Consider the following 17,131-nt stretch of genomic DNA (forward strand, 5'->3'; position numbering starts at 1 on the left):
ATTTAAAAAAAAAACAGAAATGCCAGAGAATACTAGCTTAACTTAATCTACATTGTGTTCTTGCTTAGAATCATAGAATCTCAGGGTTGGAAGGGACCTCAGGAGGTCATCTAGTCCAACCCCCTGCTCAAAGCAGGACCAAACCCAACTAGAGGACCAGTACCCAAATTAGACACCCTGAAATTAATATAATGACATATAAGTATAATCACAAGATCTTGTAATAGGAATAAAGCAATAACTTCGTACAGGTATCAAATCTATAATAAGTATGATGAGATCATTACAAATACTAACTTTTTGTATGTGTGTGTGTTCCTACCCACCTAAAGAATCTGTTAATTTTTTACCCTCTATTTATACTTGCTAGATATATGTAATGTCCTTAAGACTCTACTTCTCTTTAACATTTCTCCTTCCACTCTTAACCTATTTCTTCCATAATATAAGGAAAAACACTCGGACTCAATTGTAAACTCTGAAGTCCTGAACCAAAGCTCACTGAAATCAATGGGGCCAACAGAAGTTGGGCAATAACAAGGAGAAGGGCAGATCAAAATTTCTCCCTCTAAACTGATTTTCAAAATTCAATGCAATTTTTGTCTACAAAAAAAATCTCAAAAAGTGTCTCATTTCTGCAGAAATATTCTATTTATTAGAAAAAAACTGAATACCTAAAAACTGGCGGGGGGAAATGGTAGTTGTCTGAACACCAAAATATTTTGATTACGAAATGCCTCTGTAGTACTTCAGGTGAATTGTTGTTTGGATGCATCATGCTCCTGTTTTCCTCCATTGAACAGCCTCCACAGCCAGATTTCATTTTCCATGATGCACCACCTCCCACCACAAAGAGGGGAGACTGTGATGCAGCACGCGAAATGTTATCTTGCCCATTTTGGGCTGAAATATTTCCGATTTTGATTTTTCACTAAAACCTCAAATTTTCCATGGAAAACTGACAAAACTTGTTTAGTTTTTGTTGAAATTTTCCCTGGGTGGGGAGAGGGGAGAACAGACATTTTCTAATAACTCTACCTGGGAGCCTTTCAGTTGATTCCAATGAGCTTTTGATTGTGCCCTAAATATGCTAAGTGATAATTCCCATCAAATAGACTGAAAATGCCAGTCACTGCAGAATATTTATCAGCATTTTAGAGAAGAATACATGCCCCAACATTGTAACTCATTTCATACAAACAAAAATATTGCACTGCATTAAAAAGATTAATCTCAAGGCTACCTACAAAAAGTAACATGCATTTTTCTTAACTTTTCAGAGTTTTGTAGAGGCTCAGACAGTTTAAGTTAAATCAGAAAGTTGACTATACGGCTTTGCCATTAACTTTGATGAAATTGTATTGGTGGAAATGTATACTGATTTCTACAATAAAAGATCAATTTGTTTAACTCAGTCACCTTACAGATAGAAGTGGAGTTCCAAAGCAGAAAATCAGCCTGAAAATGTACTCTAAGAACTGAAAAAAAATATTTACAGTTTTCTGACTAGCTGGAATTGTTTAGTAATTCTGTCCATCTGCTAGGACACAACTCCCCAAAATCATTGCACTGGTTGAGGATATAAATTAGAAGACAAGTTTCTTATGCTCAGTTTAATATTTCCTTACATAACAACTGAACTATTTACAATAGTAAGTCAGTCTGATAAAAACCCAAGACATTAACCTAGGAGAGCTCTAAAAACAGAAGACCACCATATGGTGTATTGAGCCCTGTCCTCAGAAGCCCAGCTACCTCACTGTCTCAGCATCTGGCTTAACCCCCAGAATGCAATTGGTGACTAGTATATTTTTATTGTTCCACCCAAAAACATGCCCTGGACCCTAAAAAATGGACACACACTACCTTATTTCCTTGTGTTGATGATGGTAACAAAATATAACAATTTCATTCTACTCCAACCACCCTTTGTGTAAAGAAATTCTGCCTGAATGCCTAGATGTTCCTAATCCTTTCTTCGGCATCCGTCCATGACCTCTTGTTTTCAAATACTGTTAAGACAGCATCTCAAACAGCTTACTGGCATGAATCTAATCCTCTCTTTTCCACTTCACTTTAATGACATAAGAATTCCCTGTCCCCAATTATATTGGCCAAATCAATCTTCTTCATAAGTAACATTCTCCCAAAATCCTGAATCATTTTGGTTTTGGTCCACAGAACCTTTTCAATCTCCACAAAATCCTTCCAAAAATAGTGGTCACAGTTACACGGGCAATTTCAAATAAGTTTCTTTACATCCTAAGATTCCCCTCATATTTTTACTGTTATTATTCATCATGCAGATGGTTATAATGTATTGAAATACTGCTCTTGATTACAAGCGCACAACTGAGTGTTAAAGGGTGCAATACTGGTTGCCAAGTGCTTTTCTGGATTTATATTGTACACACCATTAAAATTGCTTTATTAATTTACTGTAGTATTTGGATGAGCACTAGCCTCTTGGTTGGCACAGTGTAATATGAAATGTTAACTGTGTGTGCTAACTGGGACTTATTAACTACTTTGACAACACAGACTGTCTTGTGGGAAATGAGATATGACCCCAGTGAATGTACGTACATGTTACAGTAGAACTTCTTGTCAGAGTTTTACTAGATATACAAAGCCATCTTATCAGTCCCAGTAATTTGACTATAAAAGATGGATACCAGTCCTTTACAAGTTGGATAAAAAAGAGCATGTATGCTTACAATGCATAAAGAGGTGACTATGTGAGTCCATGAGAGCTAGCAATTGTCAAGAAGTCTGGCTGTAGGTTTCAGACACATCAAAGTCTCACCACAGATATCATGCCCCAATCATGTCCTTTGTATTTCTTCCCAGGAAGAGTGCAGGCTGTTCATTTTGCTTATGGGGAGGTTACAACATCAATAAGACACTCCATGATGCGTCTATGGCAAGACCAGCAGTAACCAAATCTTCTCTCAGTCCTGTGATACTTAAAAAAGATTTTGTGCAATTTATTTTTCTGGTCATGTTAGAAAGATAACCTGGGACTGTGCATGTGTATATTATTAACGCAGTTGGATGTTTAAAGGTGCTCAGAACCTTTGAAAAATAAAACCTCTTAAAAGTATCTCAATTCAGACACCCAAAAATTGGGGCATCCAAAATCACAAGTCATTTTTGAAAAAAATAGGTCATGGTATCTTACGGAGTCTCCTCTGTTTTGATCATCAAAGTGCATGAAGCCTAGACCAGTTTTTAAAATGCCTAAAATCAGCATTTTTGTTTCTTTCTCAAGACAATATGAACTAAAATTATGCATTCACTTGAGGTGAAAGACAAGAAAGATCCTGTAACAAAAGAAAAGCTGCAGGGAAAAAATACCTTAAAATGTTAATATAAATATAAAAAGTTCATTGGGTGCTGTCAAGCTTAGATACAACAAGCTAAGCTAAGACTTTAGAAAATTTCTTTAATAATGGCAGCATGATGCAAATTCCTGATGAAATAAAACAGAAGAAAATCACCTGGTTTAAGGCCAAATCAGTAATTCTTTGGATTATCTACTTTAGGTTTCAGACCTCATCTTGTCCCTCACTAATGCTCTAGTCTATAGTCTGTCTGATGTTCTAATAGCAGGGAAAAAACTAGACTGCAAGATCAGCATTTAAAGCCTTATGCCAATCAAGTGTTCTTCATCCTGAAAGGTGCTAAGAAATAGACAAGATCTACAGGTGAAGAATTCAGTGTATATGAATTCCTTCTGGATATGGAGAATTGCCAACTAGACAGGAGCAGTTTATATATGAAATGTATTGCTGCAGCAGTCATCTCTTCTGAGTTCATACTAACAACAAACCTTACTACACTAATAAAAGCCATCTGGCCTTGTGTAGCTTTACATCTCCACCCTGCTGTCTATATCTACAATGTTTAGTCACTCCTGCAGTTTTGGGTTCTGGAAGGCAAAATGGAAACTTTTAGAAGCAGAGGAAACAGAAGCAAAAGAATTAAGAGGCTAACACTAGCAAAAGATCAAATACCTACTTCGAGAGGCACTGTCAGTCTTTTTTAGAGTCTAGATTTAGTCCCAGATTTCCTCCTTATCGGTAAAATCCAAAGGAGGTGCCACACAGAAGGAATTTTTTTGCAAGAGGAGGGCAGAAGTCCTTGTGGAGAAGGCACTGAACTAGAAATCAGAATATCTGGGTTCAATTCCAAATTGTGTCACAAGCCACAATCGGTTTCTGCTTCAGTTTACCTTCTGTTAAATGAGGATAATGTTTCCCTACTTGCAAAGAGGTTTCTGAGGGTTGTCAAAGGTTGGCGACTGAATGGTATCAGATACTACAGGAGGCCATAAAAGTACTGAGATAGCAATCATTCTTAATTTTTTCCAGTGAGGCTTGCTGTGTCCTCTCCCAGCACAGGGTTCCCCAAACCTACACTCATCTTAGTGACTTGCATCCGAAGAAGTGGGTATTCACCCACGAAAGCTCATGCTGCAAAACGTCTGTTAGTCTATAAGGTGCCACAGGATTCTTTGCTGCTTCTACAGAACCAGACTAACACGGCTACCCCTCTGATACTTAGTGGATTTTGGTGCCCTAGTGCCTCCACACTGTCTCTTCCAGTGAGTTGCCCATAGGGCACTGCTTACAAGTACCCATAGGCAGTAGCCCTTAGAATCACCATTAAAAGAGAGGATTCTGCTCAGAAGTTTATCCACACTTAGGCTGCATTATTTTCTGAGTGGATTCCCAGTAGTGCTAGGAAGGAGATATATACAACCTCTGGGTCCCTTGCTCCAGCCCACCCCCACCACCACCCCAGCTACCCAAACCTTGCAAAATACCCTTGGCAAAGTCTGTGGGGAAGGGAGGCTGTTGTTCCTCCTTCACACCAAAGGGTGAAATCCAATCAAGTCCTCAATTGCATTTTTTATTGTTTGTCCTGAAATATTTTTCAAATCTTTCACATTATTGACTGTTTTCTTGGTTTTTATTTTAAATTATGCCCTTTTTAAATTTTAATTTAGTTTCCCCTACCTACATTCATCCCCCCTTGTGAATCCTGGAGTGAACATCAACACACAATAATGATACAGGCAGAATCACACTAATGGAGGTTGGGGGTAGTCCAGACACTTTTTTTTCAATTGATTTATCTCGTTAGACTGACCTCACACTTGGTAAAGCAACCCTCATCCTTTCATATATTTATACCTGCTCCTGTATTTTCCACTCCATGCGTCTGATGAAGTGGTTCTAGCCCACAAAAGCTTATGCCCAAATAAATTTGTTAGTCTATAAGGTGCCACAGGGACTCCTTGTTTTTTTATGGGAAACAGTATCTTGTCAGAATTTTCGAGATTTCAAATTTTTTTCATGTTCTGAACTGGGACAAAAAGACTAAATCCTGGAAATTGTCACTATCCACCAAGCTGAAAAAAATATTTGCTTTGAGTCAAATCAATACATTTCATCTTGATAATTTCTACATGTTTCTTTTTCATTTTGACTTTTTAAACTTGTTTTAGTATACAGTGAGCTAAATTTGAAAACAGAAAGTGGTTCTGAAAAAATGAACCTTTTCATTTTGAAAGTGATGAAACAGGACAGACAATTTCAAACCTTTTTTCTCCAACATTTTTTCCATTGGGAAATTCTTTGAAACTGATCCCGTCCCAAGACAGTTTTAGTTTTGATTAATCAGCATTTTTGCGGAAAATACATTTCATCAAAAAATTCATATCCAGATCTAGTGCCCAACTCCCACTGAAAGTCAAAATAACATTTGTGCCTTTAGTCTTCCCCTAGAGCAGTAAAGTCTTGCAGTAACCTAGACCAAAACCTGAGTAAGTGAAGATTTAGGTCACAACCTGGAAAACTGAATCCATGGAAACAGGGTTTTCTGAGCCCCAATGATGGGGTTTTACCTGGGCTCAGTGGTCTGTCCATGAAAGATCCAAATGCAAAAGCAGAGTCATCAATAATAAATTTAATTTTAAGAAAGACACAGTAACAATTTTTACATGACTGAAAATTTTCAAAAGTACGGAAGTTACTTAAAAAACTCGCGCCCGGTCTACACTTAAAAGTTTTGCCAGTATAGTAATGTCGATTAGGCCAGATTTACAAAGGTATTTGAGCACTTAAAGGTAGGTGTCTAGTGGTATTCTCAAGATGCCTAAGCATCTTAGGCATCTAACTCCCATTGATTTCAATAGGACCTAGACACCTAACACTCTGAGGTGCTTTGAAAATCCTACTCTCTATGTGCATCTTTAAACTCCCAAATAGCTTTGCAAATCTAACCCTTAGGAGTCTAAGTCTCACTGAAAGGCAATGGGACAGACTTCTAAGGGCCAGATTAACAAAGGAATGTACATGCCTAACTCCCGCTGTAGGGACCCAATATTTAAATGTCACTGGCATTCACAAAACCACCCAGTGAGATGCCACCTAGCTCTAGAGGTGCCAAAGTCCCCACAGCACGTAAGATTCTGCCACTGGGCATGAGCACTGCTGCCTCAGGATTCTTAAACTAGGCACTGCTCCGTCTATCTTGCCTGCGTAACTCCACACAAAACTGGGGAGGCATCCCCTATATCATTGAGTTCACTCACCCAGGATATGGGAATACCCTGTTCAATTCCTCCCTCTGCCTGATGAGGAGAAAGCAGTTGAACATGGGTCTCCCACCTTTCATGTCAATGCCCTAACCACTGAGCTATGAGGTATTCTGGTGTGGGTTTCTCAGTCCCTCCTGTTGAAGCTGTTCCACGGTGTATAAATAATTAAGTGTGCATTGGGCCAGAGAAAGAGAGAATTACTTTAGAGTCCAGTGGTTTGGGCACTCACCTGAGAGGAAGAGGGAGGAATTGAACCCACAGGGAAAAATTGCAGCCAGGCTCCCCCCTCCTTGCCTCCTTCTCCCTCCCTCCAGGAGGAAGAGCAGGTACATGATGTACTCAGGGGAGGAGGCGGAGAAGAGGCAGGGCACGGGTGGGGACTTGGGGGAAGGGGGTGGAATGGTGGCTGGGCGAGGGCAGTGAAGGGGTGGGAAAAGGCAGGGCGTGGGCGAGCACCTACCCAGCAGAGGGAAAGTCGGTGCTGTAGGGGTGAGTGGTGGGTGAGCAGTGGGGTGGGGGACTGAGGAGGGACGCAGCAAGCCAGCGGCAGGCCAGGGGATGCGGTAGGGCACAGTGGGGGAGGGGGGGGCGAGACAAGAGGGGGTGGGACCTGGGGCAGAGTGGGGGAGGAGCCTGGGAGGAGGAGGGGTGGATTGTGGGCAGGGATGATGGCACCCCAATGTGTCCTGATATTTTAGTGTGGTGATCTGGTCACCCTATCCATTAGCTGGAATCTGAAGCTAGACAAATTCAGACTGGAAATAAGATATACATTTTTAACAATGGAAGTAATTAACCATTGGAACAACTTAACATAGGATGTGGTGGATTCTCCATCACTGGCAATTTTTAAATCAAGATTGGATGTTTTGCCTAATAAATATGTTCCATGAATTATTTTAAGGAAGTTCTATGACCTGTGTTATACAGGAAGTCAGACAAGATGTTCCCAATGGTCCTTTCTGACCTTGGAATCTATGAATTAGTTCTTTCAATTGATATATTTTATAACAATGTGGACAAACATCAATTGCTCAGTTATGAAGGTATTTTAACACAAACTACACAGTCAAAGTTCATTACAAAATGTGGAATACTTGATATGGTGTAAAAATAATTTCATTTTGTGCTGATAATGAAGAAAGGTTTTTTTTTTTTTTTTTTATTAATTCTGCATATTATGTGATTGGTTATTTTTTGTATGGCTCAAATGCAAGATACAGTCTTTTGTAAAAGGAATTTTAAAATTCTCTTGATTATAAGTGGTTGCTATCAATTAATGGATACAACTTGTATGAACCATGGTGAATCCCTGTACATTGCATTTTCCTGTCCATTTTTGCATAATAAAGGCACTGATATGAAACAAAGCATTCCTAGCATGCACCTTTTTATAATCAGAATTTAGAGCAAGGCTTTAAATGTCAGAAGTAAAAAATATTGCTGCTGAAAATAGATAAACCTCTTAGCTGTGAAGGATGGTAGGGATTCTTCTTTATGTATTCCACCCAGTAGATTTTTCTGCTGTGTTCTAGGTTTTCTAGATACCCTCTATTCCAGGGGTGGGCAAACTACGGCCCGTGGGCCACATCCGGCCCGCGGGACTGTCCTGCCCGGCCCCCGAGCTCCTGACCCAGGAGGCTCACCCGTGGCCCCTCCCTTGCTATCCCCCATCCCCCGCAGCCTCAGCTCGCTCGCTCCGCCGCTGGCGCAATGCTCTGGGCGGCGGGGCTGCGAGCTCCTGGGGCAGCGAGCTGCGGAGCCCGGCCTGACCCAGTCTCTGTGCTGCACGGTGGCGGCGGCTGCAGCGCCGCCAGCCAGCGATGCTCCAGGCAGTGTGGTAAGGGGGCAGGGGACAGGGGGGGTTGGCTAGAGGGCAGAGGAGTTCGGGGTGGTGGTCAGAGGGCGGGGGTGTGGATAGGGCAGAGGTGGGCAAATTACGGACCGCGAGCCACATCTGGCCTGCGGGGCCATCCTGCCCAGCCCCTGAGCTCCCAGCTGGCCCCGGCCCCTCCCCGGCTGTCCTTCCTCCCCTGCAGCCTCAGCTTGCTGTGCTGGCAGCGCGGCTGGCTCCAGAGCTGGGCGGCGCGGTGCAGGGGCAGATTTACAAGTGAACATAGGGTGCCCTGGCAAAGGCCCCCCAACAACAGGGGGACCCAGGGCCGGGCACTCGGGCAACTCAACACTGGCTGCACTGAAATCATATGCAGGCGGGCGGTGCAGATGGCGGGAGCGCAGGGAACGCAGGCGGAGGACTCAGGGGGAGCACTGGGAGGCCACGCAGCCGGCCAGAGAGAAGCGGCCCTTTGAAGGGGAAACCGCTGCTTCTCTCTGGCTGTGCGGCTGCCCCTGCTCCTGTTGAGTCCTCCGCCCATGTTTGCGGGGCCACATTCCGAAAGGGGCTGGGGGGGGGGAAGATGGATAAGGGGTAGGGTCCTGGAAGGGGGCGGTCAGGGGCAGGGGGTCCTGGAAGGGGGTGGTCAGGGGGTGGGGGGGTGGATGGAGGGGGGTCGGTTGGGGACAAGGAGCAGAGGGGTTGGATGGGTTTGGAGGTTCTTAGGGGGCAGTCAGGGGGCAGGAAGTGGGAGGGGGTGGATAAGGGGTGGGGGGCAGGCTGTTTGGGAGGGGGCACAGTCTTCCCTACCTGGCACTCCATACTGTTTTGCAACCCCAATGTGGCCCTTGGGCCAAAAAGTTTGCCCACCCCTGCTCTATTCTATAAACAAATCCCCAATACAACACAACAAAGAAGTTTATAAAACTCTAATAGGAGACAAACTAGCAGAATGTCCAGGTTTTCTCTAAAGGGAAGACAGTGTAGTGCACAACTGTTACTAAATTAAAAAGAGAAGTAATGGATATTGCAGATGATACAGTACATCTTTCGGGACATTTTCATTACAATCTTGGATGGCTCATTACTTTAAAGTGTTTAAAAGACTTGCTTTAAAGAGCCCCTGCCACATTTGGATATTTAATTACAGAACTCATTTCAATTGGGCTGGATTTCGATTATTTTTAAAGGCTAGTGTTTGGGCCTGAATAAACTCCCGAACCATTTAAACAAAATGGGTCACCTGCTGATGTCGATGCTCCATTTTCCCCCTCAGACTTCAGTGGGAATTTGGAAAATAGGAATCACCATCCTGGGTTAGATGGGGGGCCATCTACACCAGTATCCTTTCTCTGAGAGTGGCCAGTGCCAACTGCTTCAGAGAACAAAACAAGAAACCCTGCAGTAGGCGGTTATGGGGTCATGGAAAATGTCCTGCTAGCTCCAAAAGTTAGAAGTTTGTTTACACCTTGAAGCATGAAGGTTTATATTCATTGCAAAACTTTATTTTTTTCATATTTTGTATTATAACTCTGGGTGCTCTCATTGCCCAAATAAATGGCTGATCTTTGAATCCTGCTAAGCTCTTCGCTTTTATGATACCACCAAGTTTGCTGGGGAAGGACTTCACAATGTAGCCACTTTCCCCATTCCCTTCACCATTGTTTTATTTTGGGGAATATCATTATTTATGTATTAATGTTAATAAAGTCTAGTAAATACAAGTGGGGGCCCAAGACAGCAAAAACAATAACATTCCATTTATTAGTCAAATTGTAGAATTTTACACAGAAGATAATCCCATCAAATAAGCCTAATAATAAATATTCCTTTCCCCTATTTAAGATTGTCATATGCAAGCTATGTCTTCATGCACATATCCCTTTCTTAGAATTATAGTTCCTTTACAGGTTTTTAGAAATTACATCCATTTTCCCCAAAAATTCTCCCAAACTTATTTTCAATTCCAAAAATATTCTTCTTACCACGTTCATAATAAATTTTTTCACAGATGGAACCATTTTTCCTTCCAATATCTATGGATAATTTTACAGCTATCAAAAGACTAAAGAACTCCAGGTCTGTTGTTCCCTTGGTATTTCTACTAGATTAGACATACTGCATATGCGAACATTATATACACACCACATATATCATGTTGCTTCCTTTTTTGTTCATAGGCTATGTGATTATATTAAGATGTTATATTTATAGAGGACCCATCCTGATTCTATGATTTTAATGTCCTAGCTTTTCCCTCTGGACATTTCTAACTCACCTTTCTTTTTTGAAAATCCTCCTTGTAGTTTATTGCCACACTATTTAATGGCATGATGCCTCCCCCCCACCCACACCCCCGCAGCATGTCAAACAATTACATTAGCCACCCAGTTCTGATCCTGTTCAGTATTTTCTCAAAAGCTTTAAATGCACAAAATGGTCGTTGCCACTGTCTTCATTTCTGAGCTTCGACAGTTGCAATTTTCTTGTATTCCGTTACTAAAAATAGAACTACTTCCAACTACCTGAGCTGGAAACCCACAGGAAAGCTAATTAAACAGTCAGTAAACAATGCTCCTCCCCATTGTGTAAATGGTAGGATAAGAACAGTGGCTCAGATCTGTGTTAATGCACCAGATTTATGTGCCCCTGCAAGTCTTTGAAATCTATCAAGTGTCATTTAATTATTCTTTGTTGTTTACTTCACAGATAAATTACCATTTAGATAAATAAATATTTGACTGCTAGATCAACAAATGAGAAAAAAAGAGCAATCACTTCTTTTTAAAAAAAAAAAAGGCAATCTGTACCCTCGGTTTGTGAACATCAGTGCAGCTACATAGATATCAATGGAACTTTGCTGATTTACACCTGCTGAGAGACTGGCCCTGTAGGTTTAACCGGAGCTCATCAGCACAGGGATTGTTTTCAATGGATTCAGAGAAGGAAATACTCTTTAAAAGGTGAGGTGCTGTCACATAACGATAGGAACAAATATCCTTTATTATAAACAGGCATCTCATTCCCTCTTAAGTATCAGCCACCCTTGTCCACAGCATGATACCAGGCTGCTTGTTGGATATTCCATGTTAAAAGTACTCAGCAATTGAAATACACTGGTTGGTTAGATTTTCCTGAGTATTTGTCAACTCAATATGTGTTTTCTTGCTCTTTGAGCCCCACTGTGCACCCCTTAAATGGGGCAGGATCAGAATCACTCAAACACGTTTGCATAGATGCTGCCTTCATTCCTGCGTCACCTTCCAGGCCCTTCTCTATTACCCATACCCAAAGCTTTCCCTCTAGTTTCCCAAGTGATGAAAGGACACATCTCATGTTTTGACAGGTACCAGGTAACAATTCATAGACTGATGCACAACCACCAGTAAGAACCGCCCTGGTGCATTAGCAACTGCAAAATAAAGCTCATTTTAGGACTGATGTTGCATTATTTTCTGACCCAAAACCCATCCCGACTTCAGTATAAAGAGGCAGAAGGATTTTTTTAAAAAGGAAAGATACAGACTTTAAAACAGCAGAATTTGGTCTTTCCAGATTAGAAGTCAGAGAGTAAGCAGGCTGGCCTTACCATGAGTTCAGGAAAGAAAATAGATAAAGGAATGTGGGAAAGAGGAAGACAACTGGGTGGGAAGGAGAGACATGGGGGAAAACAGACTACAGGGGAAGAAAATTAGAATGTGAGGTGCTGGATATTGTGAGAGGGAGGGACAGAGATAATAATGGGCAGGAAACTGAGCAGAAATGGAAGGAGACTTTGAAGGGAAGAGAATGTGGGGGTGAATATTAAGGGGAGCAGAAAGGGAGATATAGGTGAGAGGAATACTAGGAGGCTGACAGGAGGAGTCCAGGCGGGAAGGTTGGACAGTGATAAGGGAGGAAAACAGGAAATAGCATGCCAGTTTCCCACCTGAAGTGTTAGGACAAGGTACATGGAACCAGCAGGGAAGTCAGGTGGAAGCCTCACATTTTTGTGAATGCATTTATTTAACAGCCAAGTGTGGGACTTTCAAAAGTGATGATGGAATTTAGGAGTATAAGCCGCATTAAAAGTAATGGGACTTTTGCACCTGAATCCCTTTGTCACTTTTGAAAAATCTCTACCTGAATTTTAAACCCAAATGACCTCACATTCTGGAGGTGCAGGATTGCTGCCTTAAAAACTGAAAAATTCAGAAGACAGATACAAAAACGTGAGAGTTTGTTGTTTGGTTTAGTTTGGGGTTTTTTGAAGGGGAAGAAGCTCTGACTCAGGTTTTCCACACTCTCAAGGGTTGATAATACTGTGGTGGAAGAGAATCCAGGAGATAAAGTCCACACACATTGAATGTTCTTTTCTTTTCAGTATTCTTCCTATTTATTCTACTCATTCTATGGCAGTGATGTCACAATGATCTAATCTGGATAGCCATTTCTAGTTTATTTACTAGGATACCAAATACCCTTAACTAACAGTTTCTTTTCTCAGGTACTAAGTCAATTGAGTTACACACTTGAATTACCTGCAAGTATTTTGCTGGTGGTCTATTTTTACCAAGTAAGGTCTTGCTAACGCAATAAGGAAAGTATGGCATTTTTCTGCCCTGCTTATAAGTTGACAAAGTTCCTCACCCCTTCCCTCTTTTTCAAAAATCCCTTGCAAGAAAGAACAATAAATAAATGATAAATGCTGCTTTTCTGGAAAGAATGGTGGTTACAAAAGTTAAACCTGTCTTTTGTGGAAACATTTTGCTGCATAGGAACTACCCATATTGTCGTATTTTAACAATGAACAGTCCCATTCAAACTCCAGCCCTTTTATCAGTTAAATGGCTTTCTGATTGTTGCCTGCTTAAATCCTGCCCCACTTTGCACACACGTATCTCTCAAACTTCAGGGGTTTGGGCACATAAAAATGAGTCTGCCTCCCACATACAGTGCAGAGTCAGAATGTGGTTAATGGAACCTGAAGGTATAGGTACAACCCTGCCTAACAGATTTAGGGAGAAGTTAAAAGACTGTGCTGGGGAAAAGTGACTAACAATTAATAAATCCTTTCATTCAATAGTGCTCACTGATGAAAGGAGGAGGAGAGGGAAATAAACCATATTAATGTTGCTATACAAACAGACATGAAAGAGAACTTTTACCCCAGGGTGAGCTCCAAAGAATGAGTACAATAATCTGCCATGCTATAATACCACTAATTTCAAAGGGTTCAGTAATCATCACTATTATTAGCCTGCCTTTGCCACAAAACCTAGGAGATCTACTGCAGTAGCTTCCTTTAAAATACAGGAAATTCATCTAAAATAGCTTTTGACTACCCTCCAAGTTTCAGAAATATTTAATTAAAAAAATACAAGCTCTCAAATGAAGCATTAGAATTGTTCAGCACCACTTGTTAATTAAAAATATGCTTTGCCATTCACAATCTAGAAAATCAGTTACTAACGTATATAGAGTAAATATAAATGCCACTGCCTACCTCAACTATGTGTGGCATCGGGTTAAATCCACAGAGATTGCACACAATAGTCTTGCATTCTGTACATGTATTGAAGTTGGGAGGATCCTTAGAACCAATGTTTAGTCCAGTTTTACAAAGAGTACAAGTTGATATAGGTAGGGTAGTTTTTTCCAGTCCTGGTGGCCCAGCAGTTTTTTTAGATTCAGCAATTTGAGGCTTGCTGTCTTTAGCAGCGATAGGTTTCTTTTCAAATTCAGACCCTTTAACAGTTACAATGTTATCTGCCTTGGGTGGCTGTGATTTTTCTGCCACAGGAGGCTTGGCTTCTTTTTTCACAGGTGCTGCTTTTGGAGATGGTTGAGTCTGACTGGCCTCTTTGGGCGGTACCTGAGATGGTGGAGGGGGTTGCTTAGTAGCAGGCGCCAGTAGAGGGCCCGAGGATTGAGGTCCTGGTTGCCCTGATGTGGAGATTAAATTTGAAGCCTGGCTAAAGATTGAAGCGCCAAATCCAAAGAGTTTCCCTGTAACTGTTTCTTGTGGAGTTGTAGGCTGTGGTTTAGGGGCATCAGTAATACCTCCCAGATTTAGACTGAAACGCCTTGGTTGCTCTTGAGCTTTCTGAGGCTTTTGAGGCTGAGGTGTTGGCTGCACTGGGGTAGGCTTTGGGCCTACAGCTGGTTGTTGTCCTTTTGGAACCTGCTTGGCATCAGGTTTTGGGGTTACTTTTATTTGTGTCTTCTTAAGGTCTTCTTTCATTTGTGTTGGCTCAACAGCTTTTTGACCTTTAGTGTCTGATCCAGCGTGAGAAACAAATTTAGGATCTGACTTTTGCTGTGACACTTGTGGTAAAGTTTTGGAATCTGGCAGGACAGCTTTATCCCCAGCCAGATGGGTGCCCTGCAATAGCTTGGCATGTTCTGATCTCGGAGGTTCCATTGCTTTCTGTTGAGTTGACGGAGCTTTGGGACCTTGTGAATCCTGTTTCAGACCAGATGCCAAAGAGGTAGGCACACTGTCAGTTGTAGGCTTCTTTTGCTTTTCTTCGACCAATGTTGGCTTGATCTGGCCAAATTTTGGAGTGGGTTCAATTTGCTGAGAGATGTGCGAGGTAACAGGCTCAGTGGGTGGCTGCTTTGATTTCACAGCGGGAGAGCCAGGCATGGATGGTTGCTTTGTCAGTGGTGGGAGCTTTTTAGGTTCTGGGGGCTGGGAAGGAGCAGGTGTTTGAGAAATCTCTTTCTTTTGAGTAGGCTGCTGGGGCTGGGAGGGTGGTTTGGTTGTTAAAGGTGGAAAGGTTGTCTTCTGTTTGGGTGGAAGAGGCTGTGGCACAGGACCATGAACTGAAGCTAAATCACCATCTAGTGCTCTTTGCATCTGGCAGTTTAAACAGAGCCATTCTTTAACCTGCAGAAAAAGATTTACAATTAGGGTCATGCAATGCTAATATTAGTAAATCAACTTTTGAGTAGAATTAGTAAATCAGGTAAAAGTTCAGCAAAAGAGCAGGAAATATCACCACTAAATATTGTTTTATGGTTAAAAAATACAACTGAATCTTTCATTTCACTTCTGATTCCTGCAGTCCAGGCCATCAGAACAAGTTCACACTTCAGGCACTATGGAAATTGATGGGGGCAGCATCGATTTGCCAGCATTGATTCATCAGCAATACTGATTTGCCAAAAAAAGTTTAAAAAAAGAAAGCAGTAATAATTAATAAATAATAATAATAATAATACTCAAAAAATAGTTTGGTAAATTAATGCTGCCAATTGAAAGCCATAATTATAATGAGCAGACAAAAGTGCAATTATCAAGTTCCTGGTCTAGTTTATAGTTTTGGTTATGTTTTATATAAAAGCAGCAAAAAAGTTATAGTGGTGCTCTATATGCACATATTGAACTAACAATAGAGGTGTGCTAATGAATTCCATATATTTATGTAGACCCATTTCATATCATCAACTTCTGAGCACAAGTCTTCATCTGAAATGAATGAGGAGCTCTGCTTAAAACATGATGGCCCTACATGAACCATAATTATGTGTTCCTGCAATCATATCGTTATTAGGCTTACTAGATCCAAAAGTAATTACCATAAGCCCCATTGTACTCTTCATTATTCAGCACAAAGGGAAGGAATAAGGTAAATAATTCATCTATTTTCTGTACCTCTAGACCTCTATTACTGTAGTGTCCAAGAACCTCACAATTTGTAATATATTTCACCTCACAACAGCCCTGTGAGGGCAATTAATGCTATTTTACAGATGGGGAACAGACTACATGACTTGCCCAAAGGAAGTATGGCAGAGCAAAGAATTGAACTGAGCTCTTCTGAGTCCCAGGCTATGACCCTAATTTCTGGACCATTCTTGCTCTCTTGTTATGCCCCCATAACTGTTTTAAGAGAGAAGAGCAGCACAAATACAGCATTGTTTTCCCCTGAAAGCTATCTGCACAATTGTGGTTGGGGCACCATAGGATTTCAGAAAGGACATGTCAGGTCAGAGGAAGAGGGAGATGAAGCCAGGAAAACATCTGCTCCACATGGCATTCCCCATGCTTTTCATTGCTACTCAGTTTGGCATGATATCCTGCATGGCAACCATTTCCAGCAGGAGAGTTAGTTCTGCTCATTACAGCATTATCTCCTACTCCTCCACACTCTCTATTCCCTTTGGAGCGGAAAGCAGGGCACAGGTTCACTCACGAAGCCAGTGATATCACATCTCCTGCACGAGCCACTCTGCCAAGGGACAAAGGGAGCTGCACACAGGGGCAGATCACAGGGGTAGTACAGAATTCCTTATAGGCTCTTGGCTGCCCCAGATGAGGGGAGATTCATGCATCCTGCTCCCTCCACAGACTTGCAAAACCGCCTCCCTACCACCAACCAAGATGAAAACTAGGCCATTTTATGTGGTGAAGGTTTTGGTATTCAAGGGCATGAGCCAAGCTTACGGGACAAAATAATTAAGAGACTTCAGCTACCACTTCAAGTGTGTGCAACTCCCATTGAATTCACTGCAACTTGCACCCATGGAAATGAAAACTGAACTGGCCCAGACTGCTTTTTAATTATTACATTTCCCTCTGTACTTATCCAGCAATACATTTTCAACAATGACCATAAAAGAGATTTTAACATTTACACACAGTATCTTAAAAACACCACCTAGATTGTCCCTAACTATTCAGACATGTACAATATACATATGTT

General features: G+C 41.6%; 1 protein-coding gene across 2 annotated transcripts in view; it reads right to left on the minus strand.

The window, feature by feature from the left end:
- The window catches only part of PCLO (piccolo presynaptic cytomatrix protein), a 519,980-nt gene that overhangs the window by 479,515 nt on the left and 23,334 nt on the right, over positions 1-17,131 (minus strand). For both annotated transcript variants that reach the window (XM_039518832.1, XM_039518825.1), the window contains exon 3: positions 13,927-15,312. In XM_039518832.1, the coding sequence (XP_039374766.1) occupies positions 13,927-15,312 (1,386 nt within the window). The remainder of the gene's footprint in view (positions 1-13,926; positions 15,313-17,131) is intronic.

The sequence above is a fragment of the Mauremys reevesii genome, linkage group 1 (genome assembly GCF_016161935.1).
Source record: "Mauremys reevesii isolate NIE-2019 linkage group 1, ASM1616193v1, whole genome shotgun sequence".
NCBI lineage: Eukaryota > Metazoa > Chordata > Testudines > Geoemydidae > Mauremys > Mauremys reevesii.